The following is a 24539-nucleotide window of genomic DNA, read 5'->3' as shown; positions in this document are numbered from 1 at the left end:
GGATGTCTTCATCTAACAAGGCAGAGGATCAGAGAGCCAAAGACACATAAAAAAATAAGAAAGAAAGTCAGCAATGTGGGGCATTCAGGAGAGGAATTAGTGTAAATGGGCCAGAGTCATTGCTTTCATGAGAGGAATCAATAAACACACATTTTCAATTGAGAAATGAATATATATAAATGATATGTAAAAAATATATCATGTAGCATTAGGAGCTAAACCTCAGAAAGGGAGGGCAGATAACATTATATACTCAGGCTGGTTTGCATTGACATAAAGACACAATGGATAGATAAGCAACTTAATAAAGCAGTAGCCAATGGCAGGGCAGGAGGTAAGGAAGGGGTTCATGAGAACAGGGGTGAGTTAAGGCTTCCTGTTGTTATTATTATATATCTCCTTGTATAGTGTTAATATTTGTGAACCATGTGAAGACTTACCCAGTCAGAGTAAAGGAAATGGGGGAAGAAAACCACAGCAACTATTAAGAAATGGTTGTATTTGGGGTGTGGGATACTAAGCAGAGTAGGAGATGGTTGGTGACCAGTTGCTTCCCATTATTAGTTTTTGTCATCAGCCGCAAATAAAATGCGTTATTTTAGTTCTACTATGGAGCATATCATACTTTGATGAAAATGGAAAGTATATATACTCACAGAAAAAGAATTGCTCAATTAATTATTAATGGCATTATTAATCATGCTTAAGACACACAAAACCCTATCAAGTAGTTCAATTCAATGAACATAACAATAGAAAGAAAAAAGAGTGTTGTTAGAATGCCCTTCTGAGGACATAGTATTATATAAACAAGCAGCACTTGTAAGGAAAATTTATGTCATGCTTTAGTAGAAATAGCAAAAAACACTAAAATCATTCCCAAGTCCTTTATTCATACTCTGATATCTACTAAAATTAAATTGAACTGCTATTGCTGGAAATGAAAGTGCAACCTGAGTAAAGCCGACTTTCTGTGTGCACAGTGGGGTGGGAAGGGCCCACACCCACCCAGAACATACTCACCACCCCTATACCCACCCAGGACACACTCACTCATACATTCAAAAAAGAGCTTAGAAATCCTTGTGCTAGCTTTAGACTTTCTGGAGAGTGTGGCTAACTGCAGGGCCTTCGTTTACTTCAGTTAGGAATAGGTGTTCATTTTTCTAGGGAACTGATATCGTCTACTTTTTTAATACTTTTTCAGCATCATTCACAATCAATACTCACTGAGCCCAATGTCCACTTTGCACAATATGGCCAGCCCCCCTTTCTCTCTGTGTTCTTCCACCAAATGGGTAACACAGTAATGGTATCATCCCCTCAGTGGCAAAGGTCAAGCTCAGGTTACACTGCTTTTATAGAGGCCACAAACTGAGGGCTCTCCTGGAAAGTGATTTCTGGTCTGATAGCTGGCTATTCCCTTGTCAGTGAAACTGTCTTTTTTGTTCATTTCTTCTGCCAGAAAGGTCGGCCTTTTCTTCAAGTATTCAACTTCCTCTTCCTTTCTATTTACACATTGTCTACTGCTTCAAGGATCGTTACATTTCCAATATTCATAAGTTTACCATAGCCTTTAAAAATATTATCTTTAATCATTAGCAACTTATGTGTCCTTCTCTTCTAAAACTATAAGGTTTTATTGTCACTGATTGAAAACAAGGCTTTAACAACTTTGTACTGCTGTTTTGTGTGTGTGCGCAAATGTGCACAGGGTGCATGCAAAATACATACACTAACCTTTAATGCTTACACTTCCAACTTTCATGTAACAAACACTCTGATCCTAGATTGGCAGTGTTCTTGATAAAAGGATGGAAGCATTTCATTCGAACACATATTATTTTCCTCGACTTTCACTGGTGTATTCTACGATTGTCCCTTGGTCACCCTGTAGGCTAAATTTACTTATAAACGTTGTACTGAATTGCATTAAATTGAGCTACAAAGACCTGTCATTTTTCAGTTTCTCTCCATAATCAAGATGCAGACAAGAAGAGATGAAATACTGCCCCTTGTGGCAACATAAATGGATCTTGAGAATATTATGCTAAGCAAAACAAGTCAGTCAGGAAAAAAGCTAAAAACCATATTATTTCAGAATATAACAATGAAACTCATAGACACAAACAGTGTGGTGGTTTCCAGAGGGAAGGGGCTGCGGAGTAGTTAGTAGAGGGTAAAGGGGGCCAAATATTTGATGACAGAAGACGATTTGACTTTGGAAGGTGGACGCACAATGGGATATACACACCATGTGTCCTAGAAACGTATACTCGAAACCTATATGATCCTATTAGCCAATGGCACCCCAATAAATTTAATTTAAAAAAGACCTGCCATTGTTCAGCTTGTCTCCATAATCAAGATACAGTCACTGTGCTCCATCTTCTTGAGCAGTCCTCCTACCCAGGAACTGACCCGTCTCACTCAGCAAAGGGGACAAACCTGACAACTTTTTAAACAGTAAATGTTTAACTGGAGATTTATATTCCTGTATCTCAAAATGCCATGTGTTTATACATTAAAGGCAAAGAGTGCGCTTATCAGGATCTTTGGAATGCGCTGAGTTGTGTTTTTTTAATCTTTATTATTATTTTTCTACAATGAAGCTGGAAAAAAAAAAAAAAAACATTGAATCGTGAAACAAACCAAACAAACCCCCCAAAATACACCAACAGGCTCTCACATCTGTTTCAGTTGTGCCCTAGCTAGTCCTAATTTTCTGATATGATCAGTTCTATTACTCACACAATGGGAACATTCTCACCTACGAAATTGTATGGAAAACAAAATACCAACCAAAGGAAGCAAAACTTGCAAGGAGTTCTGTGCATCCCAGTGCAGTGAGTTTTGAGATAAAATACATTATGTTAGTCCATCCATCCCATGGAGACATGTTTCCTTCATTCTACCTAAAGGCCACTCATTTTTTAGGATATTTTCTTCTCCTTTCCTTTTTTGATTGCCCCACCCCCACCACAAGGATTTGACAAATGGCCATTGCAATGGCTTTCACATGAAAAAGAACAAAAATATATAGTTTTTAAAAGGGCAGAGAAACGAGTATTTTCTACTGCTGGTAATCACACCATCTCACAATGTGCTTCACTGGACAGTAGGTATTATTTTCTTAGCTCAATTAATCTCATTAACCTCAAGAATTTTAATTAACCTCACTAAAGTCAATGGAGGCTCCTTTTGTTTAGCACAATTGTTTGGAGACATACAGTAAGAATTAAAATTAGGTTAAGTCTCCAGCCTCATTAACAGTGCAAAAAGTGATTAGTAATATCTGTGTGTGTGTATGTGTGTGTGTCTGTGTGTGTTAGGGAAAACATCTGTGCAATTCACTTTTCTATATTGGTAAACTGAGAAAAACTGAAGGTTATTTGCTGTAATAATAATAGGTTAGTCTCACTTATGTAAATTTTCAAAGAAATGCATATTCATTTGTGAATTATGTTTTAAACTACAAACTTTTGGTCCTGTGATTTTTGGGGGCATAAAATATTAACAGTGGAGTAAGCTGATGTGCTCAGACTAATAAAAAGCTGTCATTCAAAGTAATTATGAGGATAGAAGAGGCAATAGAGAATTAACATATAATCTAACTTTTCATGTCCAAATAGCCTTTAAATGTTGATGATAATTTATTTGGTAAGTATAAGTCTCAATTTCACTGCCCCTTTGCTAAGAAATAAACAAACTGCATTCCCATCAAGTGGATTTTTCCTGTTGTGATTCAGAACTAAGACTTTTGTTTTTCCAAAGGTAGAATATCAGACTTCAAGTATGTTAAATTTTCTCATCACTATAAACAATATATTTGCAATATCATGCAAGACTTACTCTTATGTCTAGGACCTATTTATTTTTGTTATTAAAGCTAATATTTCATGCATCCTTTACTAAGCAGTTGAACATTTACATCATAAAAATAACATTGTCAAGGCTGAAATTCTTTACAAGATAAAAGGAATTCTTTTATATAATACCTTTTTAAGCCATTTAGGATTTTACCATAACCCCAGAAATTAGATAATCACCTGAACTAGGTGATATGAAAACATTAATGTACATGATTGGCTATAACTTCCACTGACTCCATCAGTCCACTTGCTGTTATCAATACCAGGCAAGTTAAACCATATAACTGACATAATTTGATGTTCCAAAAAACATCACAAGCAATGTAGTCCTGGATGCTAAACAGAAATAACAGTTATGAGTAATAAGATCTGAAGGTCATATGTATGATCTGTTGTTCATTAGTCTTCATGGCAGTGTTCTTTGCCAAAACTTATTGTGATACATAAAACATATTTTTGAAGCAAAGAATAAACATCTACTCTCAGTTTTCTGTAATTCATGTCCAATCCTTGGCAAACCCTGTTACTTTCGTACACATAGGTCAAGTTAATTCATACATTCTAAATATTTATGGAACCCTAAATTTCTGCTAGACACTCTGCTAAAGTCTGGGGTTCTTCCAACGCAGAACTCCCATCCTAGCCATTTGGAAGCTGCTATTAGAAGGAAAGACAGGTGAGGTGTTCCTGACTGTGCTTTACTTTAAGTCATAGTTACCTCCACTTACATTTGCAGAGCCAGCTGCTCATCAAATGCTCCAACACCAGCAGCATCTGGACAGCCTGCACTATTTCTGTCATCAGCACTTCATTTCCCTTAACTGAGCTTCTGTGACTTTCCTTACATGCAGTAGTGTGGTTTCCATGGCAGTGTGGCTCAGGCCCAGAGCCTGTCATCATGGTGATCCAAGATGAAATTAATCAGGTGTCTGAGTTGCCCACGGCAGCAATACAAATTGGCTTGAATTAGGCAGAAGAGCAAATGTATTACCTAGGTTTCCAGGAAAGGCAGGGGTATAATCAGGGGGGATGCGACCAGGGCTTAATGCTGCCAGGATTGGTGCTGCTTGAATTTCTGCTTCTTTCTGAGCATCAGCTTCATTCTGCCTCCTGCTTTTTCCACCAGGCCTACCCATGGCTATGGCAATTCTCAATTCATATACTTGGAGCAACCGGTCTAGAGAAAAGATAGAGTTTCATTTTCCCATCTTGAAAATTTCTGGGAACATCTCTAACTTGCCTAGTTTGCACCAGCCCATCCTGGTGACCCAACACTCCTGTGGTTGGGTGGGGTGTTTTGCCACAAAAAGGGGACTAGTTCAAACATGTCCACTTGAAAATCTCCATGGAGAGACAAGTTTCCCGGTCTCTATATACCACATGGTCCCTTACATATTTTTTCTCCATGAGCCTTCCCACATGAACTCGAGGAATCGAGTTATGTCTCCTCATCTGGTCTAGAGGTGACATGACCACAGCTGAGCTCTCCACTTAATTACTCTTTTTCCTACATCACTTTCAGTTATTCCTGATCCTTTTTGATATCTATATCCTCATTTCCATGTCCAAAATATCCTATTCCTTTTCTTAAAATTATATCTTCATGTGCAGAGTATAGTGTGCATGAGATTATAAACCTGCTAAAGGTATGAATTAGTCTATTCAAAATGGTTGTATGGATGTATTGCTCATTACAGAAGAAAATCAATGGGACCTAAGTAAGAATATAACACAACCCCATATATTTTTTTTATACTCACCCAAGGACATGTTATTGATTTTAGAGAGAAGGAGAGGGAGGAAGAAAAAGGGAGAAACATTGATTGGTTGCCTTTTGTATGTGCCCCGATCAGGAACTGAATCCGTAGCCTAGGCATGTGCCCTGATCAGGAATCAAGCCCGCAAACTTTCAGGTTCTGTTACCACCAACAACCAGCTAAGCCACACTGGCGAGGGAACTGGCGAAGTTCATATAGGTTATGAACTTCATGTGGACTTAAGTCTTTATGTGATTAAGAAAGAGTAAAAAATACTGAGATTGGCTCTAGAAAATTTGATTACTTAAACAGTTTCCATATTTATGGATCTGATTTACTGTTACCATTAACTAATATACATATTATAACTTAGTAAAGTGTCTACTTTTGTTAAGACATATTTTTTAATTTTTAATAGTCAAATAAAACAAAACAAAAATATATTACTGTAGCATAGACTGAGACATATTCAGTGCTTGCAAAATGCTTTTGACTAAAATTACTCCACTAGCAAAAATCCTATGCACTTTCACTAAATGGTTGATAATACCTTTTGGCCATCACATGTCCCATGTGACTCTTGACACAAAAGACTTTCCTTGTCTGAATGCCTACACCACATGTAGCTTCTCCACTCCACCCAATTGTTGCATTGAGGGCAGTAACCAGTTTGTCTTCCAAACAGGGGCCCCAAGGCGATGTCTCCCAATAGAGTTGCATACAGGAATGGTCATTGCATGAGCGATATTCTTGGAGGGCCTGACTAGGGGGGCATGGTTTTCCACCTGCAAAAATAAAAATAAAAAGCTGTTACTATTTTTATTAACATGTTGCTGTTGTTATTGTTGTTCTTATATTTATTGTTTTTACTACTTTTATGGTCTAGAAAAACAGCCTGTTTTACACAGCTTTCCAAAGGCCTGAGTCACTGCACCCTTTTTCCTACTGTAAGACCATGGTTTTTGTGTCGTGAATAACACTCTGAGGATAATACATTGAGCCAGTCTCTATAGAACAGGAAGCAGTACATGTCAATTACATTTTTTTAAAAATAACTGATTCTACTGCCCACCTCTGAGCCATGTATCTCTCAGATAAAATCCAAAATAATTTACTTTAGTATTACTATGCCTACATAAATTAGTTAAATAGCCCATGACCTCGAATTAATGTTAGATCAGACACACACACACACACACACACACACACACATACAATGCCTCTATATGGTCTCTCTTTCCTAAGAGATCATTATTTTTATCAGAGTACAATTTTAAGACACCCATCCTCCATCATGCAGTGCATTTTACTGCAATGTGAGAAATCAAGAAGTCTCTGTTAAAGTTTGGCAAGAGAAAGCCCAGTCTTAAACCCTAAAATGATATCTGACAATGTGTTATCCACTGACTGGGAGACCAGACAGATGTGGATCCTTACAGTCTTGGGTGAGTGAGACAATCAAAGTTCATTACTGTCTTTTCTTTCACATTTTTATATTCATGTAAATACTAGTATTTGTCTAAAATATTGTTTTTTTCCCTGTTATTCCACACTATAATGTTTTATTCAGTGGGCCAAATGCTCAAGATTTTGTGACTTTGGTTTTGCTATTCTTGTTAATTTTTACCCAGTAAATACTATACACTTTCCCCCCCTCCTTCCAAAAATATAAAAGACAAGAAGGGGAAGCAACTACATGTTAAGAATATAAAAATTTTCCATTCATCCTGACCCTGGCTCCCTTTCTTGGGATCACAGAACAGAATCTTATTTAAAAAGGAGCTCCTTGCAGCCTATGGCCACACTGCTTTGCTGTTCCAACTGAGCTGTAGGCAGACAAAGCCAAGGGAGGGCCTCAGAGAAATGATGCATTTTGTCTGGAGACGGAGACCATTGCTATAAATGGTTGGAACAGCTGCTTCTCTAATTTTTTCCTGATGCCATCCATTTCCATTTCCATTGCACATTTTAGCTTATTTCAAGCCATTGTTTAGCCTTCATTCTTTTCCCTTTCACTACATGGCAGCATGACATAATAAAAAGTCAGGACCCAGGGATCAGGTAGCTTGCCAATATCAGCAGTTTCCAGTTAAAAAGCCATGTCTCTTAAATCCTAATTTGGAACTCTTTTTACCAAACATTTTCCAATTAAGATCCTAACTGCATGAGCTATCTGAAGCTGGATGTGTATCAACCAAACTTTGTTTTTTTCCCTAAAAAAGTATAATTAAAAATAACATAGAATGGACTAAAAAAGTTCTTGTAAATTCTGGAACCCAGCACAGATAAACTTGAGAATTAAAGAGAAAAGGCACACAATGATTTGGATTCAAGAAATACGGATATTACCTCTAAGTGGCTACTTCCACCATATGATTTTTCACATTACCTATTAAAAAACAATAATTGGGCAATTGACTTCATTGAAAATTTTACTTAGTACTCACCTTCTCCAGACAATGCCAGGATAGTCCTTGACCTGGATTGTTTCCCATCTGAGTTTTTATTTGAACAAGACTGGGAGCAAGATGACCACTCTGTCCACTCGCTCACCACACAATCCATCCTGCAGGGAATTTCACAAGCTATCCATTCAGGAGGAGAAGATGCTGAGCAGAGATTTCCTGGCACATCTTCTCCTGTAACCAACCAGATCAAGACAGGTGTTGGTTAACACACAAGCAAGGCCAGTCCAAGGAACCTTAGGTTAATTTTTTCCCCTATTACTTCAGTTTAGCTTAGAGTACTTCACCTGGTGTCTAAACCATTAAAGTGCAAAAAATTATGGTTTCTTCAGCCATTCATAATATTTGTGTCAAGAAAAACTGCCAGAAGACCATTTGGCATTTAAAAGTAGATATCACAGCAAAACTGGCCCTTGTCATCTTTCACAGGAACAAAATGGGATTCTTCCAGCAACAATTTAGCCAGGATGGCTGGACACAGACATGACAGAAGCATTATTGACAACCATATCTAACAAGTATATATTTTTCTGAAAATGGGGGTCAGAATAACCTGTTGGTCTGAAAAAGCATAATTTATGTTGAGCATTCTATTCCACCCTATAAAAAAGAATTTCATCAATCTAGTTTTCTGATATGTGCTTTTCCTCCAAATATGTAACTTAAGCAAGATTATCACACCATTATTATTTTATTCAATTTGTTCATAGTACCAAATAATCCAAAACCACAATGAAAATGGATCCATGGCTAAATTATATAATATGTTGAAACAAAAGTTGAAAACCAGTCCAAAATTCTTCCTAATGCATTTACTATTCCTCGTTTATGAGCTAATAAATTATGTATATATATTTAAAATTAACAGGTGTTAGGACTAAGGGAATCATTTCTAAGTTACTATTCCATATCTCAAATGATTACCATAATTTTTTAAACCTTCTTTTAGGTTATTTTATCCCTATTTAGAATTAAGTATTCTTCTTTATAGGTAATAATTCAACATTTCTTATTCTCCCCATCCCCTATTCACAGGTGCCCCATAAAAACAGAAGACACAGACAACAGTGATAGCATTCAGTGTCCGAAGTAACAACATAAAATATGGAATGGCAACTCTAGGAGAGAGGCTTTGTGTTACTTCGTCCCTGTGGAATGCTCTTGTCATAATCTGACATAAAAAGAACTGTGAAGGGGATTAATATTTATACAGTGTCTCCTTTGTGCTAGGCACTGTCATCATAGGAAACTCCTGAGGCAGGTGTAGCCATCTTGTTTTAGAGACAAGGAGTCAGTGGCTCTGGAAAGAAAACTTGGTCAGGGTCACACAGGCCTGAACTGAGAAGCAATTTAAAACTTTCTCACTCCAAAACTGCTTTCCCCATTAACCATGCTGTGTCTAATTCCAAGGAGATGGATATTCCTTTTCTGAGGAAGTAAATAAAACAACCTGACAGTAAGTAAGACTGCCTGGAGAAGAGAGTGCACTGCTGATATTTGCATTCATATTTGTAAATGAGGCCAGGCTCATTGCCCTTGAGGTAAAAATAAAACTTTTCAAGCATATTATGAGAAGTAATAAAATATTCTAGCAGTTCCTCAAGCTGAAAGATTAGTTCCAATCATTCTCTTTTTAGTCTCAATCTATTTTCAGGTTGAGTCCACATTGTGTGCTATGTATATACGCACACACGCACACACACTAATGCACTGTTGTAGCTATGGGTAGCGCTTTTCCAAATACAGAGGGAGGCAGGCCAAACAATGCACCCAAATTACATCTAATAAATATTCAATTATCACATTTGTGATTATTATTAGCATTATTTGTATACAAAACACTTTAAAGTGGTGTCTTACAAAGAACATTTTGAAGAATAAACGATAAAAAATGAGAAGGCCTGAGAAGTATTGGGTTAAATTAGTAAAAAGGCCTTATTCCAAAGGAACTTTTCAGAGTTTTGAAAATGCCAATGTCTAGTGTAAATTTCCTAGGGTGGAAATGGTATGTAGTGTTTTCAACCATATTTGACCAATGGCCATCCTTCTTTGAGGAGCATCCATCGCAGAAATGGTATTTTTATGAGTATGTTTTGAGACAACTCTGCCTTCAAGAGTTTTACAATTATCAACTATTTGATGAGCATGTAGTATGTCCATGGCATATGATGGTATTTAAGTAAGTGAAAATAACTGTTATATACCCCATTAGAACTCATAGTTAATAACAGAGATGAGCTATAAACATATGAGACTAAAACCATCTCCAAAAGTAAATGCCAAGCTGCAAATGTGTATTTCACAGAGAGAACACTATAGCACTTCAAAAAAAAGGTGGCCCTCTGGGGGTTTAGCATGACAGTGGAAGGCTTTCAACATGGAGAAAGAGAAAGATTAAGGATTAGTGGCAATGAGGGCGGGTATTTCAGGCAACAAAGTGTCAACGAAGGGATAATGGTAGAAAAATACAAGGTATTTGGAAGACAGTTAATACCAAAGCTGCCTAAGGAAAAGAGAATATCCATGTTGGCTGATTTATTGGACATCCAACTCTGGGTGACTTAGACTGACACACAAGTTGCTTTATGTGTCTTCCTTCCTTAATTCCCCAGTTGCTGAGGTTTCCCATGACCCAGATTTAACACCCTCCCTAGACATCATTCAGCATTCTTATTATTCACTTTGGGTGCCCACATGCTTTTTCAGCTTAAGCTTTCATATAAACTGATACACATATTTCCTCAGTGAAGCTAAATCTCAATGCTCCACCAACACTGTGATAGCTTGTTTATATAGGCTAATTTAGAAATGTGAGTAAAGAGAAGAGCCTTTCTTTAAGGGAGCCAAACTAATAGTCATAAGCATAGTCTGAAATATGTGTGAGCTGTTTTATATAAAATCGTATTTATAAAAACAGTTGCACAATGGGATCCTAGTGACAAGGCATTCAGTCTGATACAATTAGGTATCTGAAGGTTGATCTCAGCACTACCTATCCTCATGAGTATATCATTTAACATCTTTGAACCTCAGATAGCTCATCTGTGATAATGAAATACTGTTTACCTTTCAGGGATATTCTAAGGGTTATAAACCACTTATGCAACATATATAGCAAAGTTTCCAACACATAGAGGACTCTCAATATATAGGAATCTTAAAAAATCTCCTTTGCAAAGATGTACAGTACAAAAACCCAATGGCCTTATTCATCTGAAAAATCTACATATTTATGCCACAGCCATGGAAAGCCCTTGCTATTCCGTTCATACCTGTGTATAAGTAACTACCAATAGCTTCACAGGCTGGTTCACACACACATAGAAACTATTTATAATATTCTATATTATTTTATTTATATGACCAGCTAGTCTAAATGATTTACAAGCCAAAAATAAAGCATTTGTACCTGAACTACCTCACCTCCCCATCTACATTGGTATAATTATTTTCCCATTTCACAGAGAGAACCCACCTCCAAAAAGAGCATTTATTCTCCTGTTTTCATTTTCTTGGATGGATCAATGAGAACAACTGAAATCTCAGGCAAGCATGGAAAATGAAATAGCACATGGCACAGAAATATGGCCATTAAAAATCATTTTCACTAGCAGTGATAACCTAATATCATAATAAAATAGAATATATTTAGGAGGACCATTGAATTTGTCTTTCAAGAAAACTATAAAAATTACTTGCAGCCCTCATAAGCCTCTCTGGGATCAATAAAGACAAACTCTACATTCTCTCTTCATGGATTAGACTTATTTAAACCAGTTGTGATTCTGAGAATATGAAATATGATGCTGCTTCAACCTTGTCACTCAGTAATTTTTTAAAAATAATATCATATGTTGAATCTACATTACACAAAATGAACCATTTGAGAGTGAACGCTTCAGTGGCATTTAGTAAATCACAATGTCATGCAACTACCACCTCCATATAGCTGCAAAACATTTTCATTGCTCTAAAGTAAAACCCTTTACCTATTATGCACTTTCTCCCCATTACCCACTCTTCACTCCTTGGCAACCAATTTATGTTCTGTGTCTATGGATTAAATTATTCTGAATATTTCATCACAATTTGTGATGTTTTATGGTGGCTTCTTTTGCTAAGCATATTTTAGAGATTCATCTATGTTACAGAATATATCACTACTTTATTGCATTTTATGATACAATAATATTCCATTATATGTGTATACCACAATATACAATTATTCTTGCCCATTTATCTGTTGATAGATATTTTTTGCTACTATGAATAATGTTGCCATGAACACATTTATACATGTACATGTTTGAGTACCTGTTTTCAAAATTTTGGGATGTATCTAGGGTGAAATTACATGATTATATTCATCACTAATTTTTATTTGTTTGAGTTTCTGGGAACCATGTCATAAATGGCCAGATGACTAGGTCTTGACCATAGTTTAAACTCCTGTGCTCATGCCTGACCATCCCTGTATAAAAGCAAAAGTACTTACATGAGAGAAAGATTCTTGAGCATATCAATATACTTAAGATTCCCTAAATATTTTCCCAGTTCAAATGCATATATATTACTTTAATATAAGTACCTAATGGTAAATATTCTATGGTTACTGGTCAAGCAATTGTGTAAATTTACCACTAGTACAACTCCCATAGTTTGGGCTTTCTACATCGAGTTAATGTTTAAACCATACATATGCTATATCGTATATTATGTGGCATTTGTTCTTTTGTGACTTTTAAAGAACTAGAATTTAATATTATGAACTACTATCTACCTTTTATAACATAGAAGAAACAAGTATAATTCTTAGTTTTCTAACCTAGACTATAGGTGTCCAAAATGAAAAAAAATACAGAGAAAAAAGAAAGAGAAGCCCAAATAGCCACAAATCTACAGTATGATTTGAAAAATACACCAACGTTTTGTCATTATACAAAGTTCAAATTACTATATTCTTCCAAAAATAATGCACTCTTGGTATTTTATGGATATTTCCTCTTAGAAACTATTATACCATCAATGAAAATAAAGTTATTGAAAATATTATACCTGTCATAAAATTTTATGTCCTATTTAAATCTCAGAAAAGAATGGCAATAAATGTTGATTAAATGCTTGTTGACAGCTGAGTAAGATGTCAACAGATAGTACATAGCAAATTTATTAGAATTCCTATGTACTTAATTCCATTTTTAAAATTTAAATGTATTTCCTTACAGATAAGTAGCCTGTGGCCACTGCTGGACTAAGACCCTAATCATCTAAGGAAATGTTTATATTGCAAACCAATATAACATGAAACAAAGCTAAGGGCTAAACAGAAGCTCTCTATGTGCAACAATGCAATGCCGGTATTGCAATGAATATTTCTGCTTGTTAATTTCACAATATGATGCTTATCTGGCTATGTAGTTTACACATATAATAAGTCAAATAAAGAAACCCAATGTTAAGTATTATCACAGTCATAATAACAAAAAAACAGCTGCCCTAACATAACATGAATATCTGGTAACTGGGTAAGAGTGGGCTATACCCTACTACATGTAATGGTTTAATGAATATCCATATTACTATTATGGATAGGTCAAAAAACCTTGCTCAAAGTTATGTAGCTCATAAGTGTCTGAGGTGGAACTGGAAAAGCTGTTAGCTCTCACAGTTATATTTTTTTCCATTATGATGTATTGTTTTCTGGTTCAAATCTCACATGTATCATTCCCATTATATTACTTTTAGCTGATGCCAAACCATAAAGAAGGGATTTTCTACAATTCATTGTCAATTTCTCAGTAAATTTAGTATTGAAAAAGGTAAGTCAAAAGGAGTGGGCACCTTGATTATCTGGGAAATGCATCATGGGATGGGGCAGAAAAGGACAATACCTTTCAAAAATAGAATAAAATAGATATGCAAATGAAGAAGATCTCAAAATGGAGAGATGGAAGAATAAGGCAGACTGCAAGACCAAATAGAAAGACGAAAATAGGGACATTCAGCAACAGTACGATGTATGATTAAATAATATAATAATCAGGTAAAGATATTCACAAAGGGAAACACTGATTAAAAATGGAGAGTATAAAAGCAAATACTAAAATGAACATGAAGGAAAACTTTAAACAAATGTTAAAAAAAAATAGTACGTAGGAAATAATAACAACTAAAACAAGAAAACAATCTTTCCTAATTAAACATGGTTCCAGAGGTCAGGAGTTAGCTGAAATTTGATCTACATGGCTTGTGAGATACGGTTGAAAAGCCTGTATAACTGAGTAGCTATTTCGAGATCCTCAGCACACAGTAATATAATAACAGCAGCTAATAGTTGATCACATAGAACCTACCCAGAACAACAATGTCTAGACCTGACTCCAAGCTATTTCCTATTTCCTGTGGCTATCTACACTTCCACATTTCACAATGGGGCCTGTATTCAGGGATTTCAGGATCACTACCATGTGATAATTAGGCCAAGAAGAGCAGGTTGAAAGGGTGGGTAGAAGTTAGCTCAGACACACTCTGTGCCTAAAGACAGCATACTAGTGTCTCACTATTGAAGCCTGTCCCTTTATGTTGCAGAGTGAGAAACCCTGTGTGCACTGAGTCCCTTCCTGAAGTCCCAAACAAGGGAATGAGGCACTGGCCTCTCTGCTTTGCTTTCCCTTTAACTTATCTGAAATGTCCATAGTTTTCATTTCTTCAGCCAAACATTTCATTTACAGAATGAGAGAGAAGCAGGGACCCTAATTCATGGACCTCTTTTCCATATTCTCACTAGGCGCCATCTTTCTGACCCAGAAAACTGGCCAATGTAGGATCTTGGATTATATAAAAACCATCATGAGTACTTTTCCTCCTATTCTGATATCTGAAGAGAGCTATTTGAAATTGGCATAACACTTTTCTTCCCTATGTCTAACTCATGCAAATGGACAACTGGTTTTTAGGATTATTATCTTAATTAAGTTTCAAGAATCCATTCTTGAACAATGACTTGCTCTCTTCATTTGCATTCAAGGAATAATCCTAACTTCTGGACACACACACAAAAAAGCTCAGAAATCAACAAAGGAGCAGAGGTCCTGTCTAAGAAGACACAGAAATGGACATGAAAGAAAAAACACCATGCTGATATATTTCAAAACACAATCTGAAGACATTTTCTTAGTGTATAAACTCTGTTTCTTCTGGGAATTTAATACAGAGGCTGGACAATTTTATAAAGATGAATCCATGATGACAATAATGGAATAAGTGACCTTTGTAATACAGGGCATACTCTTCAAAAGGAAAACTCTTGGAAGAAATAAACAGTACATTCCAGAATACAACAAGAATACCAGCCTGTTAAATGAAGCATGCCATTGTCCGGGGACAGCCAGCTGACCTGGAGTCTGCACAATCCTTCCCCATATGGGAAGGCCACCCTCCCCTCCACACCTCCACTCTTATTAGGGATTTCTGGATCGAAGGGTATGTAGGACGATGACCATGTCCAGCTTGAAGCAGCTAGAGAAGCTCGAGACCTTCGCCCATTGTCCTTTATAAGATTATAAAGGGTCTTAAGTCTGAGAGGGAGGGATTGTTATTTTTTATTGTTAAAATAATTAATTATTTTTAAAAAAAGAAGAAGAAGAATATATGAAAGGGTGAGGCAGGAGAGCTTGTATGTACGACCCATGGGCATGGACTGGAGCGGGGGGATTGTTGGGGGAGGGGGGATGCTGTGCAGAGGGGAGCAAAGGGGAAAAAATTGGACCTATTGTAACAATATAATCAATAAAATATACTTAAAAAAGAAACATAAAAAAACAGTACATTATAATGAACAGAATATTTGATGAGGAATTATAACATCTGGATTGGTGTTCTGACTTTAACAGCTACTAAAATTTGACCCTGCAATACTGTCAAGCCTTAGGCATCAGATGTCTGCCTAAGTGAAGGGAGGGCCACTACTAGCATTCCAGCATCCCTCATTCTGTCACCGAGTCTGGTAATAAATCAGAGGCTAATGTAAAATAATACTTCAGATATTACAAAGCACCATTTATATATGATGTGTTTTTTATTACTGGTGAAAATGGGAATGAAGGACATTCCAAATGATTTGTGTGAAAGATACTAGTTCTATTGTCATCTCATTTGTCTTAACTTGAAAAATAAAAAAGGAATTGAAATGATTATAAAGTTAGAAATAATATTACTCATTTCATCTATGTATTTTTATATAAGCGTTTATATATGTGTGTATATCTAGCTATCTGGCTATTCAGAAAAGGATTTAAACATGTATATAAAGTACTTCAAGTTGTCTAGAAGTTTTCAAATATTTGGAAATCAATATTTTAAAGTTAAACTGAATGAATCAACAGAGAAAACTTATCAGATATCAGTAAAGAATGATCATTTCTCTCTGAAATTATCCTTCAGAAACATATTTCAATGCCTAAATATGGGAAATATATCTTAATTTATTCAACTACCTACTATAATTGTGCAATTAAGATGTTTTTAATCTTTCTGTGATAAGTAATATTGCAAAAAAAAATCTGGACCATATTATTGATTGCTTTCCTAAGATCACATTTCTAGAAATGGAAAGACAAAGTCAAGGGCTTCAAGTGATATGAACTTTATTGAAGTTCTTACACAAAAATGTTGACAATTTTTTTAATTATTTATTATTTTTATTTGTCAAAATTTTTAAATTTACAACACAATAAAATACACTCTTTGTGTTGTATAGTTCTATGGGTTTTAGCAACACATTGAATCTTATATCCACTACCAAAATCATAATACAGAACGGTTCTGTCACCATAAAAATTTCCTTGTTCTGCTCCTTTGGAGTCAACCCATTTTCCCAATCCTAATGCCAAGAAACCACTAATCTGTTTTCTGTCCCTATAGTTTTCATTTTTTTCCTCAGAATGTAAAAAAAAAAGGAATTATTTAGCATGTAGCCTTTGTAGAAAAGTGCATTTGAGGTGCATGCATATTGGTGCATGTGTCAAGAATTCATTCCTTTTTGCTGCTGAGTAGAATTTCATTATATGGATGTATCACATTTTGTTTATCTAGACACTTGCTGAAGAATATTAAGATTTTCCACATTTTCATAATTATGAATAAAATTTTTTGGTGAATGTAAGTTTTTACTTATTTTGGATACATAATTAGGAGCGTTATTGCTGGATCATATATGTGTAGATTTTATTTTAAAAAAAGCAAACTACTATCATATCTGTCAGAATGATTATTATCAAAAGGACAACAAATAACAAGTGTTGTTATGTATATGGAGAAATGGGAACCCTTATGCAATGATGGTGGGAATGTAAATTGGCACAGCCACACTGAAAGTTGTGCAAAAAATTAAAAATAGAACTATCTTCCCTAGCCAAGTAGCTCAGTTGGTTAGAGCATTGTCCTGCACAAAGGTTGCAGGTTAAATCACTGGTCAGGTCACATACAAGAAACAACCAGTGAATGAATAAACAAGTGAAACAACAAATATTTCTCTCTGTCTGTCTCTTTCCCTCTCTCATTCTCTCCCTCTCTCATTCTCTCACTCTTTCTCTCAAAAATCAATATATAAAAAGTTTTTTTTTTAAATAGAACTATCATACAATCCAAAATTCTACTTCTTGGTATTTATCCAAAGAAATAAAAAATACTAATTCAAAAAGATATGTTCATTGCAGCACTATTTTCAATAGCCAAGATATAGCTATACACATACACATATACAATGGAATATTACTCAACCATAATAAAGAATGAAATCTTGCCATTGGGACAACATGAATGGAGCTAAAGGTATTATGCTAAGTGAAATAAATCAGACAAAGACAAACACCATATGATTTCACTTGTACTTAAAATCTTAAAAAAGCAAAACAGAAACAGACTCAGACACAGTGAACAAAATGATGGTTGCCAGTAGGAAGGAGGATGGTGTGAGGGGCAAAACAGGTTTAGGGAATTAAGAGCTACAAACTTCTGGTTATGAAGTAAAAAGTCAAGTGAATGTAATGCACAGCATAGGAAATACAGTCAATGATACTGTAAGAATTTTATACACTAGTAGATCATTATCTGACTTACTGTGATGATGACTTTGTAAGGTATATAAATGTTGAATTGCAATGTTGTACACTTTAAACTAAAAAAATGTATTCAACTATATTTCAAATGAATAGATAGATAATTTTTTATCATAAAAAAATAAGAACCTACCAGACTATTTTCCAAAGAGGAAAATCCCTTAGACAATATATGAGAGTTTTAGCTGCTCTGCATCTTTATCTGCACATAGAATGACCACTTTTTTGCTGTTTAGTTTTTATGATTCTTATAGATGTATAGTGGTATTACATTGTAATTTTCCCTTACATATTTGTAAAGACTAAGGATGTTGAACAAATCTTTTCATGTGCTTATTTGCCATCATGCTCAGTTTAACAGGCTGGCATACTTGTTGTATTCTGGGGGCAACAGATTTGGCAACAGGGTTAAAAGGCATAATTTAATGCATAACCACTAGATGACAAAAGGCAGGGATTAATTTTTCTTTTTTTAAAAAATATTTTAAGCCTCTTCAACAAATGGTGTTGGGAGAACTGGACAGGGACATGCAAAAAAATGAAACTAGACCACCAACTTACACCATACACCAGAATAAACTCAAAATGGATCAAAGACTTAAATGTAAGCCGTGATACCATAAAAGTCCTAGAGGAAAAAATAGGCAGGAAAATTTCAGATATCCCACGTAGCAACATTTTCACTGATATATCTCCTAAGGCAAGGGAAATAAAGGAAAGAATAAACAAATGGGACTACATCAAACTAAAAAGTTTCTGCTCAGCTAAAGAAAACATCAGCAAGATGAAAAGGAAACCAACCATATGGGAAAATATATTCGCCAATGACATCTCAGACAAGGGATTGATCTCCAAAATATATAAAGAACTCATACGACTCAACACCAAGAAGACAGACAACCCAATTAAAAAATGGGCAAAGGACCTGAACAAACACTTCTCCAAAGAAGACATACAGAGGGCCCATAGACATATGAAAATATGCTCAACATCACTAGCCATCAGAGAGATGCAAATAAAAACCACAATGAGATACCACCTCACACCAGTCAGAATGGCCATAATCAACAAATCAACAAACAACTTGTGCTGGAGAGGATGCGGAGAAACGGGAACCCTGGTGCATTGCTGGTGGGAATGCAGACTGGTGCAGCCACTATGGAAAACAGTTTGGAATTTCCTCAAAAAACTAAAAATGGAACTGCCTTTTGAACCAGCAATTCCATTACTGGGATTATATCCGAAAAATCCTGAAACACCAATTCAAAAGAACCTATGCACTCCAATGTTCATAGCAGCACTATTTACAATAGCCAAGTGCTGGAAACAACCTAAATGCCCATCTGTAGATGAGTGGATCAAAAAACTGTGGTACATTTACACAATGGAGTTCTATGTAGCAGAAAGAAAGAAGGAACTTCTACCATTTGCAACAACATGGATGGAACTAGAGAGAATTATGCTTAGCGAAATAAGCCAGGCAACGAAAGAAAAATACGTTATGCTGTCACCTATTACAGGAAACTAATGAACAACACAAACAAATGAGCAAAATTGAACCAGAGGTATGTAAACAAGGAGTAGACTAACAGTAACAAGGGGGGAGGTGGGAGGGAGAAAAGGGGGTAAGAAGGGGAAGTGTAAAATCAAAGAACATGTATAAATGACCCACAGACATGGGCAACTGAGTGGGGACTGAATGTGGGGGAAGGGAGGGGCAGGATACAGGGAAGCAAGAGGGGAAAAAAAAAAAAAGTGAGACAACTGTAATGGAAAAACAAACAAAAAAATTTTTTTTAGTGGGGGAAAATGAAAATATGAAGAATGGAAATGCCAGTTCAGTGAATATTAGGACAAAGATTTTCCTTCACGTTGTATATTTTTCTCCCTATTTGATCTCTCCAGAGTTTGGCATTCTAAACAAGTAAGTAATGACTTAAGTTTCTTTGCATAGACCTAATAAGACCAGTTGTTAATAGAGGTTCCTTTTTCTGAACAAGCCTTTGACTGGAATGTCAAGCCTAAAGGAGACATGCTTGGGCTCATGTTGTTACCAAAAAGCCCTAAGGAACTGGGAATGACTTTCAAAGGTAATAAAAGCCCGCGAAATAAAAGGCCTGCTGCCATGGTTGGTTGTGCGGTCCACAGCAATCTCTCCAGGGAAGGAACGAAGGTTGTTTTCCTGAAAGATGGCTAGAAGGGACCTTAAGGCACAATGGAAAACCAGAAAGACTTGGAAAGGACAGGTGTGTACAGGCAAGGATGAATGCCAGGTATGTGGCCCAGCTTCTGTGCACTGAAGAGCAGACTGAGGGCCACCCTAAATGTTCCTTGGGTAAGTTCCAGCAAAACAGAACTAAAGATCATAAGTGATCATTTGCTGCTCTTGTTATGCTTATGCAAATGAACAGGATAAATTAAAAATGGACTTAATGTAGTCCCTTTAAAGACAAGGAGAGTAATCTTAGGGAGAAAAATCAGTATTCAAGGAAAATCACAATGATCAGTGGCAGACTGTAAAGTAGGGCAGCTAACCGTCTTAAAAGTTTCTTCTCATTTAAAAAATGGTTTCACTTGAAAATTAAACCATATCTGTGATATCACCAAAGAGATTCAAGTTGCAGGCAAGTAGAATGTCAAGTGCCTTGCAACTGTATGTCTTCCCAATAAGACAGTCTTACAGATTTAGAGACTTTTTTGTTGGTTATGTTACATAAATTAACATGTGTTTTCTGTTTTCAAAGGGCATAAGCCTATGACCGCATTACCTGAGTGATTGTCTGTACGCATAAGCCTCACTTAATCCTCTCTGCAGCGCTGCCTCCGGAGACTCAACAGTTTGGCTGAACTAAATGGCTGAGTTGGTGAAGAATGGGGTGGTCTGTGGGCTTCACTTTAAAACTGAATTCTCTTTTCTATCCTAATGGCTTGGACAGAAAGGGCCCAGAGGTCTGAGAGGGGGGAAACATAAACTATTTCCCTCAGCCCAAACTAAATAAAATGGGCAAAAGGGTTTTGGACAGGAGAGATGTGCCTAGCACACCTTCCTCCAAAGAAGCCCTTTTTTTTTTTTTTTTTTTCTCCTAATGTGGAACATTGAAAAATTAATCCCTGCCTTTTGCCACCTAGTAGTTATGGATTGAATGATGCTTTTTAACCCTTTTTGCCAAATCTGTTGCCCCCAGAACACAACAAGGATGCCAGCCTGCTAAACCAAGCACGCCGTTGTCCGGAGACAGCCAACTGACCTGGAGTCTGCATGATCCTTCCCCATGTGGGAAGGCCACCCTCCCCTCCACACCCCCACTCTTATTAGGGATTTCTGGACCCAAGGGTAGGTAGGACGACGACCATGTCCAGCTTGAAGCAGCTAGAGGAGCTTGAGACCTTCGCCCATTGTCCTTTACAAGATTACAAAGGGTCTTAATATCTGAGAGGGAGGGATAGTTATTTTTTACGAACCATGGGTATGGACTTGGGGGGGGATGCTGGGGGAGGGAGATACTGGGTGGAGGGGAGTAAAGGGGAAAAAATTGGAACTACTGTAACAGCATAATCAATAAAATATACTTAAAAAAAAAAAAAAAAGATTTCTAGCCAATCCCCCTGTGCTGTGGGCATGACCCTTGACAGTCGGGGCCAGGCACATAAGAAATTCTGACCGGGTTTGTTATCAGTATCAAATGAGCTAATCCAAGCACTACTCCCTGTCGACTCTGAAGAGTGACAGAAGTATATAAATTGTAAACTTAAAATGAAGAGCAAATATTTTATCTCCTCCGATGTGCTTAGCTTTGTAACTGGATCTAGGTATTTGCTGACTTGAAAAATAAAAATTGTAATGTACTATATGAAAAAAAATATATATATATTTTATTTATTTTTAGAGAGAGGGGAAAGGAGGGATAAAGAAAGGGAACGAAACATCAGTGTATGGTTGCCTCTCACACACCCCCAACTGGAGACCTAGCTTGCAACTCAGGCATGTGCCCTGACTGGGAATCGAACTGGCAACACTTTGGTTCAAAGTCCAGCGCTCAATACACTAAGCCACACCAGCCAGAGAAGGGATTAATTTTTCAATTTTTCAATGTCCCACATTAGGGAAAAAAAAGGCTTCTTTGGAGGAAGGTGTTCAAGGCACGCACACCTGTCCAAAACACTTTTGCCCACTAAGTTTGGGCTGAGGGGAATATTTTAGGTTTCCCCCCTCTCAGACCTCTGGGTCATTTCTGTCCAAGTCATTAGGATAGAAAAGAGAAACCAGTTTTAAAGTGAAGCCCACAGACCACCCCATACTTAACCAACCCAGCACTTAGTTCAGCCAAACCGTTGAGTCTCAGGAGGCAGTGATGCAGACAGGATTAAATGAGGCCTATAGGTACAGATAATCACTCAGGTAATGAGATCATAGGCTTATGTCTTATGAAAACAGAACACACATGTTAATTTATGTAACATAACCCACAAACCAGCCTCTAAATCTGCAAGACTGTCTTATTGGGAAGACATCCAGTTGCAAGGCATTTGACATTCTTCTTGCCTGTAAATTAAGCATCTTTGATGATGTCACAGACCTAGTTTAACTTTCAAATGCAAACAAACTTTAAATGAAAATAAATGTTAAAGACAGCTGCACTAGTATATAATCTACCACTGAGCATTATGATTTTCCTTGAATCACGATCTTTCTCCTTAAGATTACCCTCCTTGTCATTAAAGGGATTGCATTAAGTCCAGTTTTAATTTATCCTGTTCATTTGCATAAACACAACAAGAGCAGCAAATGATCACATATGATCTTTACATCTGCTTTGCTGGAACTTAAACAAGGTAATTGGGTTGTGTTATGGACAGAATGTTTATGTTCCTTCAAAATCTACTTATCAAAGTCCTAAGGTGCAATGTGATAGTATTTGGAGGTAGAGTCTTAGGGAGGTCATTAGGTTTAGACTAGGTAATGTGAGTGGGGTCCTTATTATGAGATTAGTGCCCTCAGAAGAGGAGGGAGAGAGCACTAACTGAAAAGGTGGCTATCCACAAACTAAGAAGGAGGCCCTCTGCAGAAACAAATTTGCAGGCACCTTGACCTTGGGTCACCAGAACTGTGAAAAATAAATGTCTGTTGTTTAAGCCATCCAATCAATAGTATATTTTTATAGTAATTGGAGGTTATAAAGGTTGTCTATTTTCATATTACTGAGTTTTAAGAGTTTTTTATATATTCTGCACACAAATTCTTTGTTGGGCTTTTGATATGCAAATATACACTCAAAGTCTGTGGTTTTTCTTTTCATTTTCTTATGTGTATCTATTGCAAAACAGAAGTTTTTCCATTTTTAATTAAAATTTTCATTTAAATCTGATTGGTCAACTTTTGCCCTATGGATTGTGCTTCGATACCAGATGCAGATACATTTTTAATTAGGAACCAAAAGTATATTGCCTGTGTCAAACAAAAAATGAGTTGAAACATATTAGGATCTAAAATTTCATAATTTTGAGTATAGTGACTTCTCCAACTAATGTGCTCTAGTGTTTAATATGAATACAAATCTTTCAAATATGAATGTAAAGCATAGCTTTTCCATGATAAATATGGATGTAACAACTGAAACTTACACATTATACTGACAGTATGTGTGTTGTAATGGAAATTAGCTTCTGGCTAACATAACATTTATGTTGCATGCAAGCAGTATATGTAATGCATTATCTCTGAAAACTCTGTCCTTTATAAAATTGCATCAAACATCTGATACAATGTCTAATGCATAGTAGGTCTCAAATTTTGGATGAAAAAACAGATGAGATATAAAAGGAAAGGTGTTTAGCCTGCTTTAAGTGTAAATTCTCTTATCTTTCTGTACTATGTACCCCAACCCTACTATTGATACAAACCCATGATAAATCCATATGGAGATGTCAGGCAGTAATTGGCAAGCAGGTCAGGTTTCCAACCCCAACGTTAACTGAGAGGCAGTATGGCCTAACTGACTCTGGAGTCAGACTGCCTGGGTTCAAATCATACATCTGACACATTTACTGATACTTAACTTGCTGACTACTTCAGTGCCATCATCTGTACAATGGCTTGTATTTCATAGGAGACTGTAATGATAACAGTACCTTTCTCATAGTACTCCTATTATGTTATATTATTGTAAAAACCCAATCACTTGATATATACAAAGCCCGAAGATGGCAGCCTGAACCATAATAGTTAATGTAACAGTTATGATAGTATCATATTGAAAGTTATACACATTGCCAAGCTATTTTCATTCCAACAAATTTTTAAGCTGGGAAGGTTATATTTGAATGGTT

General features: G+C 36.3%; 1 protein-coding gene across 1 annotated transcript in view; it reads right to left on the bottom strand.

Moving 5' to 3' along the window:
* Positions 1 to 24539, bottom strand: part of THSD7B (thrombospondin type 1 domain containing 7B) — an 824502-nt gene that overhangs the window by 421247 nt on the left and 378716 nt on the right. Inside the window, exons 7-8 of the mRNA XM_090267231.1 lie at positions 8077 to 8268; positions 6180 to 6414 (exon numbers count right to left, since the gene is read on the bottom strand). Of these exons, the coding sequence (XP_090123357.1) occupies positions 6180 to 6414; positions 8077 to 8268 (427 nt within the window). The remainder of the gene's footprint in view (positions 1 to 6179; positions 6415 to 8076; positions 8269 to 24539) is intronic.

The sequence above is a fragment of the Furipterus horrens genome, unplaced genomic scaffold, assembly GCF_987537825.1.
Source record: "Furipterus horrens unplaced genomic scaffold, mFurHor1.1.pri manual_scaffold_1, whole genome shotgun sequence".
Taxonomy (NCBI): domain Eukaryota; kingdom Metazoa; phylum Chordata; class Mammalia; order Chiroptera; family Furipteridae; genus Furipterus; species Furipterus horrens.
This window is presented reverse-complemented; position numbering and strand designations above follow the sequence as displayed.